This window comes from Balaenoptera acutorostrata, chromosome 16, assembly GCF_949987535.1.
Source record: "Balaenoptera acutorostrata chromosome 16, mBalAcu1.1, whole genome shotgun sequence".
NCBI classification, from domain to species: domain Eukaryota; kingdom Metazoa; phylum Chordata; class Mammalia; order Artiodactyla; family Balaenopteridae; genus Balaenoptera; species Balaenoptera acutorostrata.
In genome coordinates this window covers 66,890,500-66,918,453 of record NC_080079.1, presented here as the reverse complement: position 1 = coordinate 66,918,453, position 27,954 = coordinate 66,890,500, and the positions used below count along the sequence as shown (strand labels likewise).

General features: G+C 35.8%; 2 protein-coding genes across 4 annotated transcripts in view; one reads left to right on the top strand and one right to left on the bottom strand.

Annotated features, from left to right (window-relative positions):
- CTNNA3 (catenin alpha 3) overlaps positions 1–27,954 on the bottom strand; it is a 1,789,299-nt gene that overhangs the window by 1,322,144 nt on the left and 439,201 nt on the right. The window lies entirely within an intron of this gene.
- The window catches only part of LOC103014688 (28S ribosomal protein S14, mitochondrial-like), a 61,749-nt gene continuing 50,833 nt past the window's right edge, over positions 17,039–27,954 (top strand). Inside the window, exon 1 of the mRNA XM_007167821.2 lies at positions 17,039–17,156. Within this exon, the coding sequence (XP_007167883.2) occupies positions 17,039–17,156 (118 nt within the window). The remainder of the gene's footprint in view (positions 17,157–27,954) is intronic.

Sequence of the window (27,954 nt, the reverse complement as noted above, 5' to 3'; positions counted from 1 at the left end):
GTGTGCAGGTTACAGGGCCTTCACCCAGGATGAATGTTACAATAAGGAGAAGAACCTAGGAGTCATCATAAGTTGTTTCTTGAAGATATAAACCTGAAAATTTTGTGTGCTAGACCAAGAAGCTAAATATGTATTGTAAATTACCAAGAAGGACATCAGAAGATACTGAACTCTCAAAAAACCAAAGAAGCAAGCAAAAACACATGCACACCCTAGAGTTTAGGACCCAAAGTACTGTGGATAATTATGGTCACTATACTTTAAAAAAAAGAATTAAAGAAATGTTTTTTAAAAAAGCAATTTGGAAGACAGGATGACTTCTGTATGAGGGAGTTAAAAATATGGGGTCTCTTTACTTCAAAAAAGGGAAATTTATATTGGAATACACATGATTTTTTAATAACCTAGACATAATGAATGCATTTGACAAGTTGTTAATGGACTTCTTTACTAAATCTAGAAACAACAGATCAAAGATGAAGCTTTTTAGATTTGAGTGAAATCACTTAAAAATATATCTATTCATATTGCTGTCTCCCTCACTTCATTATACTTCCCTTGAATGAAAGCACTATAGCTTATTTATTTTTTATCCATTATCTAGTAGTACATGGCACGTATTAGGAGCTTAATCATTTTTTTGAAGAAACAAATAGACAAATGATTAAGAAATAAGTAAGAGAAAGTTATGCTCAGAAAGGATAAGAAGCTTGGGATATGATTATTCCAAGAAATCAAATGTGTGGAAAATATACATAATCCAGAGAGTCTAGACAAACTTGTGCATGATAATGCCACAGAAAGCTAAAGAGTAAAATTAAATTATACCTATCTGTACATCAAATGTTAGTGAAGCCATTGATATAACTGCTTTGGAAAACCAACAGTGCCTACCGAAGCTAAACATATGTATATGTTCATGAACGTATACGAACCAGCTCTATTCCACTCCTGGGAGAAGATACACACTTACAGAAATATTTTCATATGTTCATTAAAAGACATATAAAGTGTTCATAGAACACTCTTCATAGAGCCCCAAATTAGGAACAACCCAAAGTAGTGAGAATGAACAAAATGCAGTTACATGCTACAATACGAAATATGGAATGAAAAACACCAGACATAAAAGAATACATATTACTTGATTCCATCTATATAAAGTTCAAACTCAGGCAAAACTAATCTATAGTTTTAGAAATCAGAATAGTGTTTATTCTTGAGGGGCGATTAGAGACTGGAAACGGGCATAAGGGATCTTTTGAATTTTGGTAATTTTCTGTTTCTTGATCTGGATGCTTGTTACCTTGGAGGTGGTGTGTTTAGCTTGGAAAATTCATTGACCTGTATGTGTATAAGCTGTACATTTTTATGTATGTATGTTATACTTCAGTTTTTAAAGTTTATACAAAATCAGACAAAACAAAAGTGTTAATAAAGCCAAGCAAATATTCACTGGTATAAATAAGCTATAGACCTGTCATGTTACATTTCCCATGATATTTAGGGAAGGATGAAAAAATTGGATATGCAGTCCATTTGCAAGTATCTTCTACCAATTTAAGGGCTTCTGTTTAAAAAAGAAAAAAATCTAAATGTTTGAAAAATAAAAAAGGAAAGCTCTGATAGCTTGGCCATCAGAAAGGGCAAAGCTAAAGGATTTTCACAGCAATTGATTCCATATACCCTTGAACAAACCTGCATTTCAAAAAATCAGAGAAAACTTCCTTACTAAGCTACATCCCTGCCCAAGTAGAATAGCTCAGCAGATACTCTGCTCAACAAAGCAGAACTACATGCAAATTACTGAGTTTCTCTTCCAGGTGTTTAAATGAAGAATGAAGTTTCTGGGGCTGACAAACCTACTTCTCTGGTATTGGAGGGAAGGGAGCTCATAAAGAGTAGTTTTGTTTTCTTAAGACTAAGAAGAAATGCAGAGAAAAGTCTAATTGATACTTTGCTGTTTGGATTCCATTATTGGTTGGCTTCTATCCCCAATCTTCTCTCTGCCAAGATGTTGCCTGCTAACTGCATCACTGGTCAGTGGGCAGCTTCATGTTCTATCAGAAAACAAAATAGTGCAAACACCTGCTAATTTAAATGTTTTTCTCCAAAATAAATTAGGAAGTTGAATACTTAGCCTTAACTGCGCTGAGGGATATAGGATGGTGAAACAAGAGTAGACTACAGAGATAAAAAGAAGGTTCCGAGGGGAAAAAAATGATTGAAAAAATGCAAGATTTTACAATCAAAACATTGTTAAGCAGCAGAGAGAGATCTTCACTGCTTTTCTATATTTATTTCCCATTTTCTAGTTCATGTTAGTAGGACAAATTCAATAAAGGAGAAGATAAAAGAATTCTTCAAATTCAAATAGAAAACTAAGAAACCATATAATGATTGTATCAAGATATACCCAAAGTATGTACTCTGGGCCATTAATGCATACCTTAAGTAGTTGTAATACACCACAGTGAATATTAATACCTCCAAAGAAACCTCCTAGGAAAGCAATATTACTTAATTCTAATGCAGACTACTGTGTCAGTTAAGAAAATGTATATGTAAAGTTCAGAAACACACTGTATTCATTTCATTTTCTATCCATCTGAAACAAATACAATACTATGTATTCATCTATTATTTGCCTTGAATTTATACCTAAAAAATAAATTCTATCTGGAGTCATGTGTCATGATTAAAGGAAAAAGAATAAGCAGAAAAACATAAAAATAATGAGCTACTTCAATAAGATCTAGTTGCTGTACTTCATGCTTTCCTTCCATTTGTGTGTATACTTCATCACTTAATCTAACAAAATTCAAATATCCATAAATCAGAAAACTTTTCCCGTATATATTAATTAACACCTATGGGAGTTAAGTTGGATTTTACCATCTAGTCAAGGATCAATAAATATCATTATCCTTACAATTCCTTATTTAAGTTTCTGTGACTCACTTGTCAGAAATAAATCACCATTTTCCAAATATTCTGGTACATCTAAGAAAGCAAATAGCATCATTTAGTATAAATGGGATCCAAACTCAGGGATGTTGATGCAACTTCCTAGTTAATAATCCCTTACATTCATGAAGTGGCTTATCCTGTTTAACATGTTTCCAATCATTCTTTCACAAAGAATCTCATGAGGAGATACAAAAAGTGTTATTTTTTTTAAATTAATAAAAAGTGGTAGTGGTAATTGTTTTTAAGAAAGCCAACATTTATTAAATAGCTATAATGCTTCCTACATGAAAGCACTCTCTATTCTTTTTCATTTAATGGCCCAGCTATGAATAAGATCCAGGATTGGCTCCTGTCTTATCACTCTTTCTACCCAACACTATTTTTTTGTTATTGTCAGTAGCTTCATTATCTCTCACAAAGTCTGTCTAAGGACTTTCCTAAAACCCTTCGGTTCTGTAGTAGCCCAAAAGAAAATACACATTTCAGGCATATCTTCCTGACAAATAACTGTCACACCTAATACAACTCAGATTAGAAACTTATTCCTTAATTGAGTTTCAGAATAAGACTGATAAGATAACCTCAGGCCAAAATTATAACACTAAATTAAAGTGTGATTCATAAGGTCATTTAGTTTGCCCCAAAATATAAGTGAATGATACATGAAGAAAGAGTAAAATTAATAAGTATCATCTTCACTGTTTTAATCTACCTTTGATAAAATAACAACTCTAAACATAGCATCTTAGTAGTGATAGTTTAATGGTAGCTTTTCCCAGAGCAAAAAACTTTTTGGCTTTTAAGTTTAATTCAACAGGCTTGAAAAACCTGCTACAAGGTGTGACTTTAAAGCTAAGGGTGAAATGAGGCAAACGCTGAGCAACTCCAAGGCAGGAAGACTGTCTCATAATGAAAATAGCATGAACTTTGGGGTTACAATTCCAACACAAAAACACTCCAATAGCAGGAGCTTTTGATTGTAATAATTAACCTTACTTCAGCTACAAAATGGGAATAATAATTCCTACCTCACAGGGTATTAATGAGGTTACCTAATTTAATGTGAAACATTTTTCCAGCATTTTCTTACTTGACCTCTCTCTATACAGCAAACTATTGGCCGTATTCCCTCCTTAAATATTTCTCCCCTGTCTTCTTAAATGACAATAGTGAATTTAAATTGACGGGTAGTGACCTCTCTACTGAGCTCCAGGAGTATAACTCAATTTGGATCTCAAAATAAACATGCCCAAAATTGAACCCATTGCTTTTCTTACACACACTCCCAAATATGTTTCTCCTCCAACATTCTCAGACTGCAGGGCCCCAATATCCAGCTGACTAACAATAAGCTTAAGGAATATCCTTGACTCTTCTATTCCCTCATCCCAACCACTAGGTAAGATCTGTTATTCTCCTCATTAAATATTTCTCCAATAAGTACCCTTTGTTCTCGTCCTCATTCCTAGTAGTAGTCTAGTGGGAAAATGATTAGGGAGAAAACAGAGGAAGTGCTTGTGAATACACGGAGGACAGAACAAATTAGAGGAATATTAAAGACAACTTTTTGACTAATACAATATTTTGTCAGTAACACAATCAGAGGAGTCTCTCTAAACTTCAAATATGATCCTCACTCCCCAATTTAAAATTTTCAAGTGACTGTTAATTCACACACAATAACTCTCATATTGTTTATTACAGACAAGCATGATCTGACTCCAGCTTCTCTCTCTAGCCTTACATTCTACCACTTCTCTCACAGACACCCTTTTCTCCAGCCACACAGAATCACATGAGGCTCTAGAGGTGCCTTTGCATGAGCTATGTCCCTGCCTCCCCTCATATCTCCTGCTATATGTCCATTCATCCTTCAAGACAATTTGGATTCTCATGTTCTGTCATCCATGGACACACTCATGTGTTCCAATAGTACTTACACAGCACTAATCTAGGACTTATTAAACCATTACCATTTGCTATATTTATTCATTGATACATCTGTGTCTCTCACTGAATTAAGAGTTCCTATTGGGACCAAAATGATGTCTTAATTCTTTCATTCCCTGGGCCTTGTATAGGAGCTGGCACAGAATGACCAATGAATTAATAATACCTATCACCACTTTAAAGACATCAGAAAACTTTGAGGGTTACTGCCTTAAGATAATTTACTTTTCCATGAGATAAAATTTTGAATTTTGGAAAAGGAAATCACAACTGCAAAAAGCTAAGGTATACTCATTCTAGAATGGAAATGTTCTTCTTTAATTGTGTTCCCAATTAGGCTAACTAGATTTGCCTATGAACTATTCTTCCAACTGTTCTGGCCTAGCTGTTGATGACAGTTTTTAGCACTTACATGTAAGTGTGTCATTCAGTGCTTATTGCTGTGTATCTCAGATTGTTCTGAAAAATATCTGATTTCTAACTACATTCCCCAGCAGGAAGCAAGACCTTGAGCAAATGCATGTAAGATGTCCCATATTTGTCATGCTTTTCAGAAAGTTAAGTTAGTGCTCCCTACCTTGACCAACAATCAGATCCATCTGATTGAGGAAAACAGAAATAAGTTAGGTTAATAATCTTGTTAAGTTTTGAGTATTCTTAGATACTGATTTCAAGAAGTATTTATACAGTGGAACTGAACTAAGAGCTAGAAGGAAATACAAATACAAAGTAAAAATAAGCACCCACTCTGAAGTCCTCTGCTCTCTGGAAATTGTTAAATAATAATATGCTAAAATAAAATGGTGGAATAGATTAGAATTACTATAGGAAGTGTAAGGAAAAGCATGCATAGGTTAAGAACTGCTTCATAGAGAGGAAGGTGAGCATTTCAAAATGCACCAGGTAAAAGAGAGCCAAAAAAGCTGACATAAAAGTCAGTTGGCTCTCTAATATGCTTCTCAAACATAGCATATCAAAACCTGAGCTCCTGATAATACCCCTCAAACCACGACTACCAGTCTTCACCAGTTCAGTAGCAGTTCTTCCAGTTGTCCAAACAAAAAACCTTGTTGTCAGCCTTTACTTCTCTTTCTCTCAAATCTCACATCTAGTCTGTCAGCAAATTCTATCACCTTTACCCTCATTTATCTAGAATTTGGCATCTTATCACCTAGCAAGTCATCATGTCACTGCTTTGCTCAAACCATCCTATATATCTTTCTGACCTCATCCTTACTACTCTCCTTGTTCGCTGTGATCCAGCAACATGGACCCCCTTGCTGGTTCTCTAAAAATCTAGGCATATCCCATCCCTACCCTAGGCCAACCCATTGCTGGAACACTCTTCTGGATCCATGACTGGCTCACTCTCTCACTTCTTTTGAGTCTTTACTCAAAAATCAACTTTTCAGTAAGACCTCCTCTAGCCACTCTATCTAAAAATTCATCCAACAATTTCACTCTCAACATGCCATACTTCTTTCCCTGCTTTATTTTCTTCTTACTACTATTTATCACGAATATACTTTATATTATAGTTATTTACCATGTTTGTTTTCTGTCTTCTTCAATGGAATGTAAGCTCCATGAGGGCACATGAAAGGTATTTGACAAATGTTTATTAATGAATGAATGAACATCAACTCAAATTAAAAATTTACAATTAATTTGAAACATCTCACACATATAAAAATTATCCTATCACATATGGGAATAAAATACCAGAAATTGTCTAGTTATATCTGAAAAGACGGATAAAGGGCACAGAAATAGATAGCACAAAACTTATTGCTCCCTTTTATCTCTCATTCCAGAGACAGATCTCAGAACATGTTTACCTGAATATCTCACAATTACTTGTGAGTTTTACTTATGTCATATTTCATACTTACCAGAATGCATAGAAAAAGCTTCTGAACTCAAAACATAATGGCTGTGGCTGTAGTTGAAAAGTCAATTGTATATGCCTGCCTATTAGAAGGTGAGTTGTATTTAAAATCCAGATCCCTAATTAACAAATATTTTTCCTTACTCAAGAACTAGATACTGAGAATGTATCTTCTATATGCAGAGTACTTGCTGTTTAGTTTTTGCCAATTTAAATACTCATGTCTCTAGGAATGGCTGCAATCCACCCTGGTACATGAAATAAATTAGCATTCTTGCACTCTAGAGAAAAGTATGTGTTTAGCACCAAATGGAAACAGCAGATGACTAAATACTCTTTTTTAGCCTTGTTTCCATCATAAATACAACAGACGCAAGATGCTGGAATGTGGACAACCCCCAGAAGGTTGGTGTTTTCCTCTAATGCAGAAATAAGCCATTCGAAAATGCATTCTATACAGCACACCAGAGTCAGTGAGAACCCCTTGGTTTATTTATTGCCATCAAGATGACTTTATGACTAACTATATCACAAATATCTCTATAGCCCAAATGAAACATAAGGCTACCTTTGATGTTAAACATCACTAAATATCTTATAAATATATAGCAATGGTCATTCAAGTCTAAGATAAAGGATTGCCACATAAATGATTGAGAAAAACTATAGTTCACACTAAATACTGAGCATTACCCAAACTCATGAGACACTTATAGTCATGAGGTATGATTTCTAAAAAATAATTTCATAGAGGAGGACCATTTCTACATTAAGTATGAAAAAAATTACCTTACTAGGAAGACCCAGTTTCATCATATCACCTCTTTTAAAAGCATAATGCACAAGAAAAATGACAGTATATCACCCTTGGTCTAATTGTCCAGCTATGTTCCTCAAGGTTCTCTAGCTCTTACTACCCAAATGTGAGATGAACTTTCATTCCCATTTTTATTCACTGTTGGATAGGTAAGGAATAAATACTCAGAGACATTCAGTTTCAGTCAAAAAAAGACAAAAATATTCTTCAACCTGATAAAGGGGATCTATGAAAAACCCACAGTTAAGATCATACTTAATGGTGAAAGTCTAAATGCTTTCTCCCTGTGATCAGGAATAAGACAAGAATATCCTCTCTCACTTCTATTCAATATCTAGTCAAATAATTTAAGAAAGGAAAATAAGTGAAAGGTATCTAAACTGGAAAAGAAGTAAAACTATCTATTTGAGTATAACATGATCTGGTATACAGAAAATCCTAAGGAATTCACTAAAAAAAAAAAATTAGAGCTAATATATGAGATAAGCAAGGTTGCAGGATGCAATGTTAATGTGCAAAAATGAATTGTATACCTATACACTTGCAATGAACAATATAAAAATAAAATTAAGGAAACAATATTATATACAAGAGAATCAAAACCAAAATATTTAGTAATGAATCTAACAAAATAAGTGCAAGACTTCTACACTGAAAATTACAAAACATCATTAAAAGACTTAAATAAATGGAAAGACTTTCCATGTCATGGGCTGGAAGACTTAATATTGTTATGATGGCAATATTCCCCCAAATTAAACTATAAATTCAGTACAACTCCTATCAAAATGCCAGCTGTATTTTTTGCAGACATTGACAAGATGAACCTAAAATTCATATGAAAATGCAAGGAACACAAAATAACCAAGACAATCTTTAAAAAGAACAAAACTGGAGGACTCACACTTTCCAACTTCAAAACTTACTAAAAAGCTACAAGAAAGTGTGTTACTGGCATAAGAATAGACATATAGATCAACAGAATAGAACTGAGAGTTCAAAAATAAACCCTTAAATTTATAGTCAATTAATTTTCAACAAACGTGTCTAGACAACTCAATGCAGAAAGAAGAAGAAGTCGTTTCAATAAACAGTGCTGGGACAACTGTATATTTACATGCAAAAGAAGGGAGCTGAACCCCTGCCTCATACCATACACAAAAATTAACTCAACATGGATCATGCACCTTAATGTAACAGCTAAAGCCATAAACTCCATTCATGAGGAGTCTGTGCACACTCACTTGTTCCTGAAGCAGAGCTGAGGGGGCAGATTTCCTACACCGCTCTGGTGTGCACCTCAGCCTGAGCTAGTGAGTGCTCCAGCCCTGCTTGGGAGCTTAGCTGTGAGACACAGATGTGGCTCAGACCTGGAGCAGCATCTGAGAAGGGTGGGGACAGCCATTACTAATGCTCACACAGGCAACTCATCAGAAAAAGCCCCATTTCTGTCTACAGCCAGACCGCCACAGCCTGTGCCCCAACACATGCCAAGTGCCCACACAGGCCCCACTTGCCCTGTGGCATAGCTCCCCACTAGGGCAAAAGTGGCAGAGACAGAAGGAAGAGCCCAGCTATGAGAGACAAAGGTGGCTTAGACTCAAAGCAGCATCTGAGTAGGGCAAGGGCAGCCATTACTGGTGCTTATACAGGCAGCACATCAGAAGCAGTACAGATCTCTGACCCAGGCCTGACCACCACAGCCCACACCTGAACATGCACTGAGTGCCCACACCAGCCCCTCTTGTTCCAGCACTGTTCCTTTCTGGGGTGAGGGTGCCAATGCTGGGAGGGGGAGGGGCACAAACTTAAAGGGAATGGAGCCAGCTTGGACCTAACCCTCAGGGCTTCTGCTCCAGCAACTTGAGACCTGACCTTGCTCACAATAGGGCAGTGACAGCCATCAAGCAGAGGGGAAGACCCAACTCACACCTGGGTCCAGCCCTAGCGCCTCCATCTCCTATCCCACCTCCTACCAAGATGACAACTACCAGCACACCCTGAGGAAAGATGTGACTTGTGTTCACATCAAATCCAGCTCTCTCTCCCACCAAAGCCACTGGGCACACACATACTGTATAAGGACACTCCCACATAAGGACACATTCAGGACTGCAATGCATAACTGTTTCACCTAATTTCATAGAGATAAAGAAAGTTAAGCAAAATGAGAAGACAGAGAAATTGGTCTCATTGAAAGAGAAGAACAAAGCCTGGGGGAAAAAAAACCCAACACTAATGAAACAGAAATAAACAATTTACCAGATAAAGAATTTAAAGCACCAGTAATAAAGATGCTAATGGAATTAGGGAAAAGAATAGATGAACACAGTGAGAATATTAACAAGGAACTAGAAAATATTAAAAAGAACCAGTCAGTTATTGTATTGAACAATACAATAACAGCAATGAACTATAAACTAGAAGGAATTAACAGCAAACTAGGTGATATAGAAAAATGCAAAAGTGATCTGGAAGACAGAATAATGGAAAGTGCCCAATCAGAACAGCAAAATGAGAGCAGTTTAAGAGATCTGTGGGACAACATTAAGTGTACCAACATTTGCATTATAGGGGTCCAGAAGGAGAAGAGAGAGAAAAAGGGTTGAAATTGTATTTGATGAAATTGTGACTGAAAACTTCTTAAAACTGAAGAAGGAAACAGATATCCAAGTACTGGAAACACAGAGGATATCAAACAAGATGAACCCAAACAGACCAAAACCAAGACATATCAAAATTAAAGCAGCAAAAGTTAAAGATAATGAAAGAATTCTAAAGGCAGAAGAGAAAAACAAAGAATCATATACAAGGGAACCTCCATAAGGCTATCAGTTGATTTCTCTGCAGAAACTTTGCAGGTGAGAAGGAAGTGGCATGATATATTCAAAGTGCTGAAAGGGAAAAACCTGCTACCTAGTATACTCTACCCAGCAAGATTAACATATACAATCAAAGGGAAAATAAAGAACTTCTCAGACAAGCAAAAGCTAAGAGTTCATCAATACTAAACCTGTTAAAGGGTCTTCTCTAAGTGGAAAAGACAGAAGTAGGAATCCATATTATCTAAGTATAAAATAAAAGAAGTAGAAACTATAGGAAAGAAAAAATCCCACTAGTAAAGGCAAATAGACAGTAAAGGCTGATGACCAAGCACTTAAATAAGTTAGTATAAAGATTAAAAGACAAAAAATATAAAATCAATTATCTCTACAATGATCAATATGATAACATGAAGATGTAAAATATGACATCAAAAATACAAAATGTGGAAAAGAGGAGTAAAAACATGTAGATCTTTTAGGATGCATTTGAACTTAAAGGACTACTTACTTAAAGCAAGTAGATATAATTACAGGTCTACATGTATGAACCCCACGATAACCACACATCAAAAGCCTACAATATATATACAAAAACTACAGAGAAAGGAACATAAGCATACCACTAAAGAAAATCATCAAACTATAAAGAAACAAAAAGTAGAAAAGAACACAGAAGAATTACAAAACAACCAGAAAACAAGTAATAAAATGGCAATAAGAACATACTAATCAATAATTACTTTCAATGTCAATAGACTAAATGCTCCAGTCAAAAGATATAGGGTAGATGACTGGATAAAACAACAAGAACTTTCAATATGCTGCCTACAAGAGACTGGATAAAACAACAAGAACTTTCAATATGCTGCCTACAAGAGACTCCCTTCAGGGTGAAAGGCACATACAGGATGAAATTAAGGGGATGGAAAAAGATATTTCATGCAAATGGAAACAACAAGAAAGCTAGGGTAGCCATTACTACCGTCACATCAGACAATATAGACTTTAAAACAAACTCTGTAACAAAAGACAAAGAAGAACATTACGTAATGATAAAGGGATAAATACAAGAAGAGGATATCAAACCCCTTAACATATATGCACCTAATACAGAACACCTAAATATATAAAACAAATATTAACATACATAAAGGAGAAACTGACAGTAATACAATAATAGTAGGGGACTTGAACACCCCACTTACATCAATGGACAGATCATCCAGACAGAAAATCATAAGGCAACAATGATCTTAAATGACACATAAATGACAAAGTAGACCAGTTGGACTTAATAGATACCTACAGGACATTCCATCCAAAAATAGCAGAATACACATTCTTTTCAAGTACACATGGAATGTTCTCAAGGATAGATCCTGTACTAGGCCACAAAACAAGTCTCAACAAATTTAATAGAAATTTTATCAAGCATTTTTTCTGACCACACAGTATGAAACTAGAAATCAATTACAGAAAGAAAATGGAAAAAGCACAAACACATGGAGACTAAACAACATGCTACTAAAAAACCAATGGGTCATTGAAGAAATCAGAAAATACCTGAGACAAATGAAAATGGAAACACAACTTTTCAAAATCTTAGAAGCAAAAGCAGTTCTAAGAGGGAAATTTATAGCAATACACACCTACCCACCAAAACAAGAAAAAACTCAAATAAACAACCTAATCTACTATCTAAATAAATGAGTAAAAGAAGAACAGGCAAAGCCCGGAGTCAGCAGAAGGAAGGAAAAAATAAAGATCAGAGAGGAAATGAATAAAATAGAGACAAAAAAATTGAAAAGATTGATGAAACCAAGAGCTGGACTTTTGAAAAGATAAACAAAATTGATAAACCTCTAGCCAGGCTCATCAAGGAAAAAAGAAAGACCTAAATAAGCAAAGTAAGTAACGAAAGACAAGAAATAACAACAGATACCACAGAGATACAAAGAATCATAAGGGAATACTATGAATAATTATATGCCAACAAATTGGATAACATAGAAGAAATGGACTCATTTCCAGAAACATACAACCTTCCAAGCCTGAATTAGGAAGAAATAGACAATCTGAACAGACTGATCACTAGTAATGCAATTGAATTTGCAATTTTAAAAAACTCCCAGCAAACACAAGTCTAGGACCAGATGGCTTCACAGGGGAATTCTACCAAACATATAAAGAAGATCTAATACCTATCCTTCTCAAACTTTGCCAAATAATTGTAGAAGACAGACACTCCCAAATTCATTATATGAGGCCACTATTATCCTTATACCAAAACCAGATAAAAACACTACAAAAAAAGAAAATAGCATGCCAGTATATTTGATGAATATAGATGCAAAAATCCTCAACAAATATTAGCAAACCAAATTCGACAATAAATAAAAAGGATCATACACCATGATCAACTGTGATTTATTCCAGGGATGCAAGGATGGTTCAAAATTCATAAATCAATCAATGTGATAAACCACAATAACAAAGGAAGGATAAAAATCACATGATCATCTCAACAGATGCAGAAATAGCACTTGAAAAAATTCAACATCTATTCATGATAAAAATTCTCATCAAATTTGGTATAGAGGGAACATATCTCAACAAAATAAAGGTCATTTATGACAAACCCACAGCTAACATCATACTCAATGGGGTAAAGCTGAAATCCTTTCCTCTAAAACTGGGAACAAGACAAGGATGCCCATACTTGCCACTTGTATTCAATATAGTATTGGAAGTCCTAGCCACAGCAATCAGACAAGAAAAAGAAATAAAAGAAACCCAAATTGGAAACAAAGAAGTAAAACTATCACTGTTTGGAGATGGCATGATACTATACATAGAAAATCCTAAAGGTGCCACCAAAAAATTACTAAAGCCCATTGATGACTTTGGTAAAGTTGCAAGATACAAAACTAATATACAGAAATCTGTTGCATTTCTATACAATAACAACAACCTATCAAACAGAGAAATTAAGGAAGCAATTCTATTTATAATTTCATCAAAAAGAATAATATACCTAGGAATAAATATAACTAAGGAGGTAAAAGACCTGTACTTGGAAATCTATAAGACATTGATGAAAGAAATTGAAGATGACACAAACAGATGGAAAGATATACTGTGTTCATGGATTGGAAGAATTTATATTGTTAAAATGACCATACTACCCACAGCAATCTACAAATTCAATGCAATCCCTATCAAAATACCAAAGGCATTATTCACAGAACTAGAACAAATAATTTTTAAATTTGTATGGAAACAAAAAAAGACCTCAAATTTCCAAAGCAATCTTGAGAAAAAAGAACAAAGCTGAAAGTATCATGCTCCCTGAATTCAGACTATACTACACATCTACAGTAATCAAAACAACATGGTACTGGCACAAAAACAGACACATAGATCAATGGAACAGAACAGACAGCCCAGAAATAAACCCAGGCACCTATGGTCAATTAATCTACAACAAAGGAGACAAGAATATACAATGGAGAAAAGATAGTCTCTTCAGTAAGTGGTGCTGGGAAAACTGGAAAGCTACATGTAAAAGAAGGAGATTACAACATTTCCTCACACCATATACAAAAATAAACTAAAAATGGATTAAAGACCTAAACGTAAGACCACCTAGAAGAGGTAAAAATCCTAAAAGAGAAACATGGGCACAACACACTTTGACATAAATCACAGCAATATTTTTTTAGATGTGTCTCCTAGGGCAAAAGAAATAAGAGCAAAAATTTGTAAATGGTACCTAATTAAACTTAAAAGCTTTTGCACAGCAAAGGAAACCACTGACAAAATGAAAGGACAGCCTACTGAAAGGGAGAAAAGATTTGCAAATGATATGACTGATAAGGGGTTAATAGGCAAAATATATAAACAGCTCATACATTTCAACTTAAAAAAAAAAAAGTTAAAAAATGGCTAGAAGACCTGAATGGACATTTTTCCAAAGAAGACATACAGGTGGCCAAGAGGCACATGAAAAATGCTCAACATCATAGAAATGCAAACCAAAACCACAATGCAATATCACTTCACACCTTTTGAAAAGCTATCATCAAAAAGACCACAAATAGCAAATGTTGGCAAGGATGGGGAGAAAAGTGTACAAGGGAAAACCCTTGTACACTTGTGGAGAATGTAAATTGGTACAGCCACTATGGAAAACAGTATGGAGATTCCTCAAAAAACTAAAAGTAGAACTGTGATATGATCTAGCAATTCCATTACTGGGTTTATATCCAAAGAAAAAGGAAACACTAATTCGAAAAGAAACATGCACCCCAATATTCATAGCAGCACTATTTATAATAGCCAAGGTATGGAAGCAATCTAAGTGTCCATCAATAGATGAATGGATAAAAAGATGTGCTATTTATATATACAATGGAATATTACTCAGCTATAAAAAAAATGAAAGACTGCCATGTGCAACAATGTGGATGGATCTGGAGAGTATTGTGCTTAGTGAAATAAGTCAGATAAATACTCTATGTTATCACTTATATGGGGAATCTAAAAAATAAAACAAATTAATGTATATAACAAACTGAAACAGACCTACAGATATAGAGAACAAACTAGTAGTTACCAGCAGAGAGAGGGATGAGGGGAGTTGCATACAGGGGCATATTATTAAAAGATATGAACTACTATGTATAAAATAAATAAGAAAGAATGATATATTATGCAGCACAGAGAAATATTGCCTTATTTTATAATAACTTTAAATGAAGTATAATCTATAAAAATATTGAATCATTATGTGTACACCTGAAACTTATATAATACTGTAAATCAACTATACTTCAGTAAAAAATTTAAAAGACAATCCAATTAAAAAGTGGGCAAAGGATCTGAATAGACCTTTCATTATGCATTTCTTTAAAGAAGAGAAACTGATGGCCAATAAGAAGAAAGAAGTTCCACATTAGGGAAATGCAAATAAAGCCACAATGAGATACCACTTCACAGCCACTAGGATGGCTACAGTCAAAAAGACAGATAATAACAAGTGTTGCCAAGGATGTGGAGAAAACAGAACTTTCACACATTTCTAATAGGATTGTAAAATGGTGCAGCCGCTTTCGAAAACAACCTGGCAGTTCCTCAAAATGTTAGTCATAGAGTTACCACATGACCCAGCAATTCCTCTCCTCAGTACATACTCAAGAAAATGAAAATATATGTCTACACAAATACTTATACACAATGCTTATAGCAGCATTATTCATAATAGCCAAAAAAGTAGAAATAACACCAATGTCCATCAATTGATTAATGGACAAACAAAATAATGTATACCTACACAGTGAAATATTATTTGGCAATTGAAAGAAACAAAGTACTGGTACATGCTGCAACACTGATGAATCTTGAAAAGTTTATGCTAAGTCAAAGAAGCCAGTCACAAAAGACCACATTGTATGATTTCATTTATATGAGATGTCCAGAATAGGCAAATCTATAGAGACATAAAGCAGATTAGTGGTAGCCTAGGGCAGGGCATGAAGGGAGTTACTGCTAACGGGTATAGGGTTCTTTCTGGGGAGTGATAAAAGTGTTCTAAATTACATTTGTTGATCATTGCACAACTCTGTACATATACTAAAATTTATAGAATTTTACACTTTAAATGGGTAAATGTTATGGTACATGAATTATATCTTAATAAAGTGGTTAAAAATAAAGACAGAGATATAAACATAAATATGTCATCAGCAAGAAGAGTGAAGGGGTAGCTTGTCATAATCAGTGGGGCTCGGACTTAAAGTATGCTAATACTTTGGAAACTCAGGCAATGAGGAAAAGAGGAAGCCAAGAGCAGGGAGATGGGGTTTGGAAAACTGCTGGTTTAAAGCATCTGAATAGGCCATACCATATTTATCAACAGAAAATAATCTCAGTACAAATTACAAATAGAGTCTCTTCTAGAATATGCAATCATATAGTCCCAACAGTAAGAAATTCCAAATTTGGGGCTGGGGGCCAATGTTTATTTAAACATAGATGGAGTGGTGTTCAGCATCAGGAAATTGATCCATTTTCCCCAATATTCTCACCAGAAAAGAATTTGAGGAACAGAATTAAGTCCCAAGGAGAAAGGATGGTAGTTATTATGTGGGAAATTAGAAGCTCACCTATTGTCCAGAGTTTGAAGGAGGCAGTGTTTCTAAGACCAGATAAAGAGGAAGAGACAAGGAAAATGTGGAGAGAAAGTAGAGCTATAAGTGACTAATCTATAGTCTAAATAGTCTGAATACCTAAGATTTGAAGAAGGAGTGAGAATGAAATTAATACACATTCTTCTCCCCTTCCCTCCCCTACCCGCCCCTCTCCTCCCCCCACCCCCCTCATTCTCACTCTCTTATGACTAAGTAAAGTCCTGGGAAAGGACCTGTAAACATCTGCAATGGAGGCCATCAAGAGATTTGACTCTTAGGAGTAGAGAATACAGAGTCATAGAAGGTAACAGGGAATGCCAGTACCACAGGAGATCATAGCTATCCCTTGCAGCGTTCTCTCTAACAGAACAATACTACAGGAAATCACAAATGAAAAACAATGACGGATGATGACTATGATGATGACGATAGTGATGGGGTGGAGACAAACCTTGACTGGCAGAACAAAACAAGAAAGAATCCTGGTTCTATGCCCGAGACAACCAGGAGGATGGAAGGTGATGCATTATGAGGGCCACTGACACATCCATAGTTCATTCCTTACTGGCAAATCAGACTCAGAATCTAGCATGCCAGGACTGAACCATGGGAGACATGTATTGAGTGACTACTGTATAGATGGCAGGGTTTCAGGTGCTTTTTCTTCCTTCTATGCTTTGTGCGTAGGGAGAGGATTTCTTTATTTAAGCAGAAGTACTGTTTTCTTTCTTAACAATTTATTTTCGATTTTATTCTCTAAGTCGTTACAAGCTCTTGTGAGGTCCTTTTCAGGATTTACCATCTTGTTACCTTTGGTATGCAGAATACTAGCAGAAAAAAAAAAATCTGAACTGGAGTTCATAAAGAATATGTCCTAAACTAGCCCTCAAGATTAAGTTTAGATCTACTGAATACATGATGACTTGCAAATTAATGAAAAGTACTAATAAGTTGTAGGGTCTAAAAAGAGCTACTTAGATAGGAAAGAGGAAGGAAGAGGGAGAGATGAATAAAAACTAAAGTATGTGAACGTCTACCATATAGATGGCAATGTTCCAGTTGCTTTCCCATCCCTGTGAAGTAAGAGTCCTAAAGCCATTCTTATAGATAATAAGAACAGAAGCACAGAAAGTTTATAACTCACCCAAGGTCATAGGACTACCACTATTGTTGGCACAGGAATCTAGATCTTTCTGATCTAAATCCATGCTTTAAGCACAATGCAATGCTACATTTATTAACACTTCTCTCAACCTCATTTTTCTAATATATCAAATGAGATGTCCAAATTTTGAGGTGTCACTCTAAAATAACAAATTTTTGTGTGTTTATTCCTATGGTACAAAATTACATTAATTTCTGAAGCCTGTTACAACTCTGAAATTCTCTAATTATGTCTTAAATAGTATTCAGAGGGAAAATTACACAGCCTAAAATCCCAGAAATGCTAAGACAATGTTTCTTCCATGTATTATGTTAATACACAGGTTAATTGACTGTATGTATAGCGATTACTAAGTGTCAGCACTGCTATACTCACCCAATATGTATATTAAATGTTTTAATTCTAATAACCCTAAGAACATAGTATTATCCCCATTTTACAAATAATGTTAACTGTCCAAAGAAAAAACTGGTAAGTGGTAGAGGTGAGATTTAAACCAAAATATCTGGCTCCAGAACCCAGGAGCTTAACCACTACACTGTTAGACCTTCCAATAAGAACTGAAAACACCCTAGTAGAGGTTCACAGTGTTTAATTTTCTATGCATTTTCTTATTTGATCCCATTATATTGTGCTTATTAGATAAAGAAAAAAACAGCTTGTTCAATGTCATACGGTGATCAAGTAGCAGAAAACAAATCTAATTTTTGCAATACAGCATGAAATTTTTCCTAGTGAATTCTTACCACTGAAAACAAGCATGAGATATATATAATAATTTAAATATAATAGATATTACAAATATATCATAGATATTAATAGATATAATAGATGAGAGAACACAGAGAATAGCAGCGGCAAAGATTTCTCTCCTTTGAAATGTTCACACATTGTTAAATTTCATTCTCTTCTCTATCACTGAACTGGGCTAGATTACAATAAAACATTTGAAGATTTGTGATTTAAGCCACTTAATTAAACCACTAGGAAAAACATTATTTTCCACCACCTTTCTTGTGTTTTGCTCTCTTTCTTTAATTTGGCATAAATTAATTTTTTCTGACTGCACTGATTGTTCACTGAACTAGCAAACCTACTCTTGATCCTAGAGAAGCAATGCCTTGTCATCTTGATTTTATAACAGAATTATGCTTCAGTCTGAATTGTTTACTTAATCACCTCATTGCCTTACCAAATGACTTCTTTTGATCCATTTTAACAGCTAAAAATATTAGGATATTAAATTTACTTTTATTATTAAATTAACAATAAATACAAACCATAAAAAAATGTTGCTTTACATCTCTTTTTGGAGAAAGTAATGGGACTCACAAATTTCATCATTACTGGATTGTTTATCTGGATGAAGGATTACCTAATAAGGATGACAGTTCTTTGTCTAAAATCTTTTTAACCCTACATTCAATTAAATGACATAAGATGAGATGCTCTAGCAATTTTCTTAGGATTAATTATCTGGGAATTTAACACTGCTTTGAAAAGTTTGAAAAGTTTTCAAGTGATGTTAGGTACTTAATTTCTTTCCCACCAGGTGGGGGAAATAGGACACAATATAAAGTATTCAATCTAAGCTTTAATTAAGATTATTTAAGATAAAATAAGGGAGGTAATGGGGCAATACAGAGAGGAAAAAAGCAAAACTTCAATATCATAAACATTGAAAATACCTAATGGTATGTTTTATGAAAATCAGAACAAAACTTACATATTTAAGACTTAAGAGTTTAGTTAAATAAAAAATATTAAAATGTCAAAATACAAATTCTGTTTATTAGTATCTTCTTCTAAATTAAAAAAAGCATCCTTGTTAACATTTATGATTACATAAGCATTTGTTTATATATGAGTCATACACTTTACCAGTTTACAGATATAAACATGTTTATAATTTTAGAATTCTGATAGCAGATAATCATTTTATAACCATAAAATAATATAAAACAATAGCTATCTAAATAGCTTTTTGAATCAACATGGATGTTTATACAGTTGGGCTTTTTAAGACCAGTGTGTGCATGATAACTGCATAGCGATAGTTCTGAGCATGTTGTTTTAGAAACAAGCAGACTCTGGGGAGTTAAAGGTGGAGTTTGTGCTTTTTTAACTAAAAATAAATCTAGAGAATAAAGTGTATAAAGGCTCCTAGAGTGCAATGCTGAAAGTACAAATTCCAGTTTAAACTAGAGAAGGCAAAAGCTAATGTTCTCATTGCCACATTAATTTTTTCACATTATACCTGGGCAGCATTCTTACTCTAATTATGTTCCTACATGAATGCCTTATTACATATAATGTGGGAAATATTACAGGGAGATAAAGTGTGTCTCTTGGCTTCTGTTTGTTTTATATTTATAACCTTAATGTTTTACTCAGTGAGGTTTTATATTTAATAAGGGCGCTCCAGTACATTTACTCAGTGAGGTTTTGTATTGAATAAGGACGCTCCAGTACGTTGTGGTACACCAAACACAAGTATGAAGTTCTTTCAAATAGTGGGTGGACTAGTGTTTCATGCCTGGTTTTTTTTTCATAATTATGTCACTTAATCATTCATTCAATCCTCTATTTTTTATGCATGGTTTTTTGCCTTGTTTTGTCTTATTTTGATTAAACTCTTTGGGCAAGGAAAACTGAATTTGTTCTTTAGTTAAAAGCAATAATGAACAAATAATATTACAGAGAATATAAAATAGAATATAGAATTGAGGTTTTATGTAGATTTCTGTAAATATATATGAAAGCATTTCTGAAAAAGAGAACAAGAAGCGACTTTCAGGACTTGAAAAGTAATAACCATTACACTCTACTTACATCATCATCACAAAGTTTAACATAACTGACTCAAATGCCCAAGAATTCATGAAGTCATTAATTCCCTCAATATTTATTAAGGGCCCACTGTGTGTCAGACAATTCACAAAGTACCTGAGATACAGAGATTAACAAGAATATGCCCTTCTTTTGTTCCCTCTACAAAAGCAATCCCCATTCAAAAATCTGGGTTTCATTACTCATTTCAGCAATGATTATTTCTGAACATATTTTTCAGAATACCCAAATTTTCTTAAAGTAACCATACATAGTTTTCCAAAAGTGAATACTTAGCGATCTTTCACAGCATTTTGTTTAGTCTGCAATTCTTTTTAGCCTTAAACAATATCTAGTTTATTATACCCCTTTCCATGAAAATTGAAGCCCCAGTTGTTGAATGGATCTTAAAAATCAGTCACTGTCTCAATAAAAACATTTAATCATTCATCACATCAATATGTAACTTAAATACGCTCTCTTCTTAAGCCAAGTATTGTTTTTGGATTAGAGATTTTCAAATATTCTCTCAAGAATACTCTCCAGGCTGGGAAGTTCAAGAGGGCAGCATAGGAAGAGCCTGAATTTACCTCTTACCATGGACAAAACAAATATAAAACTACATTTAGATAAATTCCCTCTGAAAAAAACCTGAGAACTATCTGAACACCTGTTCCACAACAAAGGATAAAGAGAACCACATTAAGACAGGTAGGAGAGGCAGAGAAATTTTCTCTGCCCAACCCCAGTGTGACAACACATAGTAGGGAGGAATCTCACCAGATAGGCACTTCTCCCGGAGGAACAAGGGGTTGGCATTAACATTAGGTACCTTGGCCCCTGGGATCTAGAGCAGAGAAATGAGTTCAAAATATCTAGCTTAGAAAACCAACAGGGTTGATGTCCAAGGGTCCAAAAGTGCTATAGGAAACTTAGACTTTCTTCTTGAAGGGCTCACATGTGGCCTCACTTGCCTCAGGACCCAGCAAAATAAAAGAAGTTTGAAAAGTGCCAAGACTATATGTGAAGGAGGGACATTTGCAAATCTAAAAGCATTGACTCTAGGAGTGGGGGATAGTGGAAATGCTCCCCAGAGACAAAGGTGCTGGCAGACGTCAAGGTTGTACTCCCTACCTAACCTGCACAGGTGGGCAAGTTCAAACATGGTGGGGAGTGATCACAGCACTATCCAGCCACACTGCTGAAGCCAGAGAGCTCTAGTAGTTCCCCACTCCCTGGCTGAGATGGATAGATGCAAATGGTCACAGCATTCTCTTGTTCCCTAGCTAAAGTCTGTGAGGGCAGGAGACTGTGACACTCCCACTCCCCACCCCCTAGCTGGGGCTAGCAAGTGCAAGTGGTCACAGTATTACTCCTCTCCCAGACTAAAGCCAACCCAACACTCCCCTGCCCCCTGACTGGGGCTGGTGAGCACAAGCAGTGGTATTCTTCCACTCCCTAGCCTAAAGTTGACACACACACAGACAAGTTACACTCTTGCTGCAATGCTGAAGCCCAGGATCACATACGGTCATTTTCCCTCTGCCTTTCTGAAGCAAGAGAGCAAGCCCTATGCCCTACAATCTCAGCTACCTAACTAAAGCCAATGGGCAAACACAGTCAATACAGGGGACATCCTTTGATTGCCTGGCCCTGGTGGCCAAGGGGGCTGACATTCTTGAGCTCCAAGGTACTGTAACAATTAGAAAGATAGTTCTTGGCAGGCCACCCCCCCCCCCCCACAGGATACTATAGAGACAGCAGACTAAAACATAACCCCAATCTTCCTCTGAAAAAGGCCTATTTACTTAGCCTGGAGCCTCACCAAGAGGGGCAGGTTTTAGGTTTCCCACACATCTAGAGGCTAAGGATGCATCCCCAGGGAACATAAACAGGGATATACCATCCTTGCACACACCATTGGCCTCACTACAGCTCAACAAGACTCCTCAGAAAGGAGCTTATACACTTGTCAGAAGCCCCAGTTTTTGCAACTGTCACCCAGGGGACATCTCTAGAACTCATGGTTCAAAGGCCAGCAGGGATTACAATCACAGTTCCACAGGACTATATATATCTGCATACTTTAAGAGCTCCTACATGAGGGACAGGCATCCAATCAGCCTGAAATCAGGTGCTAAATAAGATTCCTCCCCTTGAAATACTGACAAGTCTTGGCATACCCTTAAAAACAGGAGCATATAAAGAATAAACCAGGCAGTATAGACAACTACAAAGATCCAAGAAACAACCAAAAATAGGGCAGGGCTGAAGGAGTAGGATACTCACCTACACAAGACCACTTATTCAAGACTAAGAGATGTAGCAGTTCTGCCTAATACATAGAAACAAACACAGAGAGCCAAACAAAATGAGGAAACAGAGAAATATGTTCCAAATGAAAGAACAAGACAAAACCTCAGAAAAAGACCTTATTAATACAGAGATAAGTAAATTATCTGATATGCAATTTAAAGAAATGGTCATAAACATGATCCTTAAACTTGGGTGAAGAATGGATGAACACAGTGAGAACCTCAACAAAGAGTTAGAAACTATAAGAAAAAAAATCAGAGGTGAAGAATACAATAACTGAAATGGAAAATGCACTAGAGGGAATCAACAGCAGATTATATGGTACAGAAGAACAGATGAACATCTGAGAGACAGAGTATTAAAATCATCCAAACTGAACAGCAAAAAGAAAAAAATAAGGATGGTTTAAGGACCTCTGAGACAACATCAAGCATACTAACATTCACATTATAGGGGTCCCAGAAGGAGGAAAAAAGAGAAAGGGGCAGAAAACATATTTAAAGATATAACGGCTGAAAACTTCCCTAACCTGGGAATGGAAACATACATTCAGATCCAAAAGAAACACAGAGTCCCAAACAAGATAAACCCAGAGAGATCTACAGCAAGACACACTGCAATTAAAATGCCAAAAGTTAAAGATAAAAAGAAAATTTTTTTAAACAGCAAGAGAAAAACAACTAATTACATATAAAGGAAACTCCATAAGACTATCAGTGGATTTTTCAGCAGAAACTTTGCAGGCCAGAAGATAGTGGCATGATACATTCAAAGTGCTGAAAGAAAAAACTTACAACCAAGAATATTCTATTCAGCAAGGTTATCATTCAGAATCAAAGGAGAGGTAGAGAGTTTCCCAGACAAGCAAAAGCTAAAAGAGTTCATTCCCACTAAACCAGCCTTACAAGAAATGGTAAAGGGACTTCTTTAAGCAGAGAAGAAAATTCCATAACTAGAAATAAGAAAATATATGAAGAAAAAAAATCTCACTGATAAAGGCAAATATATAGTAAAGGTACTGGATCAACCACTTACAAAGCAGTAGGAAGGTTAAAATAAAAAAGTAGTAATATCAACCATAACTACAATAAGTAGTTAAAGACTACACAAAATAAAAAGATGTAAGAAAACATTAAATGTCAGGGGGAGGAGTGAAAATATAGTGCTTTTAGAATATGTTTGAACTTAAGCAACTATCAACTTATAATAGACTGCTCTATATAGAGATTGTTACATATGAACCTCATGAAAACCATGAACCAAAAGCCTATAATACACAAAAAATAAAAAGAGATGAATATAAACATAACACTTAAGAAAATCATCAAACCACAAGGAAAGAGAACAAGAGGAGAAGAAAGGGAAAGAAAAGAATTACAAAAACAACCAGAGAATAATTAACAAAATAGCAAAAAGTGCATACCCATCAATAATTACTTTAAATGTAAATAAACTAAATTCTCCAATCAAAAGGCACAGGATGGCTGAATGGATAAAAAACAAGACCCATCTATATATGCTGCCTACAAGAGACTCACCTCAGCTCTAGATACACATGGGCTAAAAGGGAAGAGATGGAAAAAGATATTCCCTGAAACTGAAAATGAAAAGAAAGCTGAGGTAGCAATAATTATATCAGACAAAATATACTTTAAAACAAGGACTGCAGCAAGACAAAGAAAGGTATTTTAAAATGATAAAGGGGTTAATCCAACAGGAGGATACACACAATATTTATGCACCCAACATGGCAACACCTAAATATATAAAACAAATATTAACAGATATAAAGGGACAAATTGACAGTAATACAATAATAGTAGGAGATTTTAATACCTCACTTACAATTATCCAGACAGAAAATCTATACAGAAACACTGGCCTTAAACAACACATTAGATCAGATGAACTTGATAAATATAAACAAACAGTCTATCCAAAATTTGCAGAATACACATTCTTTTCAGGTGCACATGGAACATTCTCCAGGATAAATCACGTTAGGCCACAAAAAAAAGTCTCAATAAATTTAAGAAGACTGAAATCATATCAAGCGTCTTTTCTAACCGCAACAGCATAAAGTTAGAAATCAATTATAAAATAAAAGTGAAAAAAACCCACAAATGTGGAGACTAAACAACACACTACTAAACAATGAGTCAATGAAGATATCAAAGAAGAAATTAAAAAGTACCTTGAAACAAATGATAATAAAAATGCAACTTTCCATAATCTATGGGATGCAGCAAAAGCATTTCTAAGAGAGAAGTTTATACCAATACAAGCTTACCTCAGGAAACAAGAAAAATCTCAAATGAACCATCTAACTTTACACAAAAAAGGAACTATAAAGAGAACAACAAAACCCAAAATTAATAGAAGGAAAGAAATAATAAAGATCAGAAGAGAGATAAATGAAATAAAGACTTAGAAGACAATGGGAAAGAGCAATAATACAAAGAGCTGGTTCTTTGAAAATATAAACAAAATTGATAAAACTTTAGCTAGACTCATGAAAAAGAGAGAGAGAGACAGAGAGAGAAACAGAGAGAGTGAGATGGCCTAAATAAATAAAATCAGAAACAAAAGACAAGTTACAATCAACAACACAGAAATACAAAGGATTATAAGAGACTGCCACAAACAATTATATGCCAACTGGACAACCTAAAAGAAATGGATAAATTCCTAGAATACCATCTGCTAACACCAAATCATGAAGAAATAGAAAATCTAAATAGACTAATTACTAGTAATGAAACTTAATTGGTATTTTTAAAAATTCCCAACAAACAAAATCCAGGACCAGACAGATTCACTGGTGAGTTCTACCAAACTTTTAAAGAAGATTTAATACCTATAGTTTTCAAATTACTCCAAAAAATTTGAATAGAAGGGATATTTCCAAACTCATTTTACGAGGTCAGCATTATCCTGATACTAAAATCAGACAAAGAAACCACAAAAAAAGAAAATTACAGGCCAATATCTCTGGTGATAATAGATGCAAAACTCCTCAACAAATATTAACAACCAAATAAAACAATACATTATAAGGATCATACACATCAAGTGGGATTTATTCCAGGGATGCAAGGATGGTGCACCAACCACAAATCAATCAATGTGATACACAACATTAAGAGAATGAAGAATAAAAACTATGTGATCATCTTAATAGATGTAGAAAAAGCATTTAACAAAATCAACACCCAATTATGATAAAAACTCTCAACAAAGTGAGTATAGAGGAAATATATCTCAACATAATAAAGGCCATATATGAAAAAGCTACAACTAACATCATACTCAAAAGTGAAAAGCTGAAAGCTTTTCCTCCAAGATCAGGAAAAAGACAAGGATGCCCACTCTCACCACTTATGTTCAACATAGTATTGGAAGTCCTAGCCACAGCAATCAGACAAGAAAAAAAATTTAAAGGCATCCAAATTGAAAAGGAAAAAGTAAAACTGCCACTATTTGCAAATGACATGATACTATATATAGAAAACCATAAAGACTCCACCAAAAAAAATTAGATCTAATAAATATATTCAGTAAAATTCAGGAAACCAAATTTATATATAGAAATCAGTTGTATTTCTATACAGTAATAATGAGCTATCAGAAAGAGAAATTAAAATAACAATCCCATTTAAAATTGCTTTGAACAGAATAAAACACTTAGGGATAAGTTTAACCAAGAAAGTGAAAAACTTGTACTCTAAAAACTGTCATACACTGATAAAAGAAATTGAAGACACAGAGGAGCTTCAAAATGGTGGAAGAGTAAGATGCAGAGATGACCCTCCTCCTCACAAGTACATCAGAAATACATCTACATGTGGAACAACTCCTACAGAACACCTACTGAATGCTGGCAGAAGACCTCAGACCTCCCAAAAGGCAAGAAACTCCCCCACGTACCTGGGTAGGGCAAAAGAAAAAAGAAAAACAGAGACAAAAGAATAGGGATGGGAGCTGCACCAGTGGGAGGGAGCTATGAAGGAGGAAAGGTTTCCACACACTAGGAAGCCCCTTCACGGGCGGAGACTGCGGGTGGCAGAGGGGGGAAGCTTCGGAGCCACGGAGGAGACCGCAGCAACAGGGGTGCAGAGGGCAAATTGGAGAGATTCCCGCACAGAGGATCACTGCCAACCAGCACTCACCAGCCCGAGAGGCTTGTCTGTTCACCCACCAGGGCGGGTGGGGCTGGGAGCTGAGGCTTGGGCTTCGGAGGTCAGATCCCAGGGAGAGGACTGGGGTTGGCTGTGTGAACACAGCCTGAAGGGGGCTAGTACTCCACACCTAGCCGGGAGGGAGTCCGGGAAAAAGTCTGGAGCTGCCGAAGAGACAAGAGACTTTTTCTTGCCTCTTTGTTCCCTGGTGCGCGAGGAGAGGGGATTAAGAGTGCCGCTTAAAGGAGCCCCAGAGACAGGCGCGAGCAGCGGCTATCACCGCGGACCCCAGAGACAGGCATGAGACGCTAAGGCTGCTGCTGCAGCCACCAAGAAGCCTGTGTGCAAGCACAGGTCACTATCCACACTATCCCTCCCAGGAGCCTGGGAAGCCTGCCACTGCCAGGGTCCCATGATCCAGGGACCACTTCCCCAGGAGAATGCAAGGCGCACCACAGGCTGGTGCAACGTCACGCTGGCCTCTGCCACCGCAGGCTCGCCCCGCATCCGTACCCCTCCCTGCCCCCAGCCTGAGTGACCCAGAGCCCCCGAATCAGCTGCTCCTTTAACCCCGTCCTGTCTGAGCGAAAAACAAATGCCCTCAGGCGACATACATGCAGAGGCAGGTCCAAATCCAAAGCTGAATCCCAGGAGCTGAGCGAACAAAGAAAAGTAACGGAAATCTCTACATGCAGCCTCAGGAGCACCAGATTAAATCTTCACAATCAACTTGATGAACCCTGCACCTGTGAAATACCTGAATAGACAACGAATCATCCCAAATTGAGGAGGTGGACTTTGGGAGCAACGATATATATATTTTTTCCC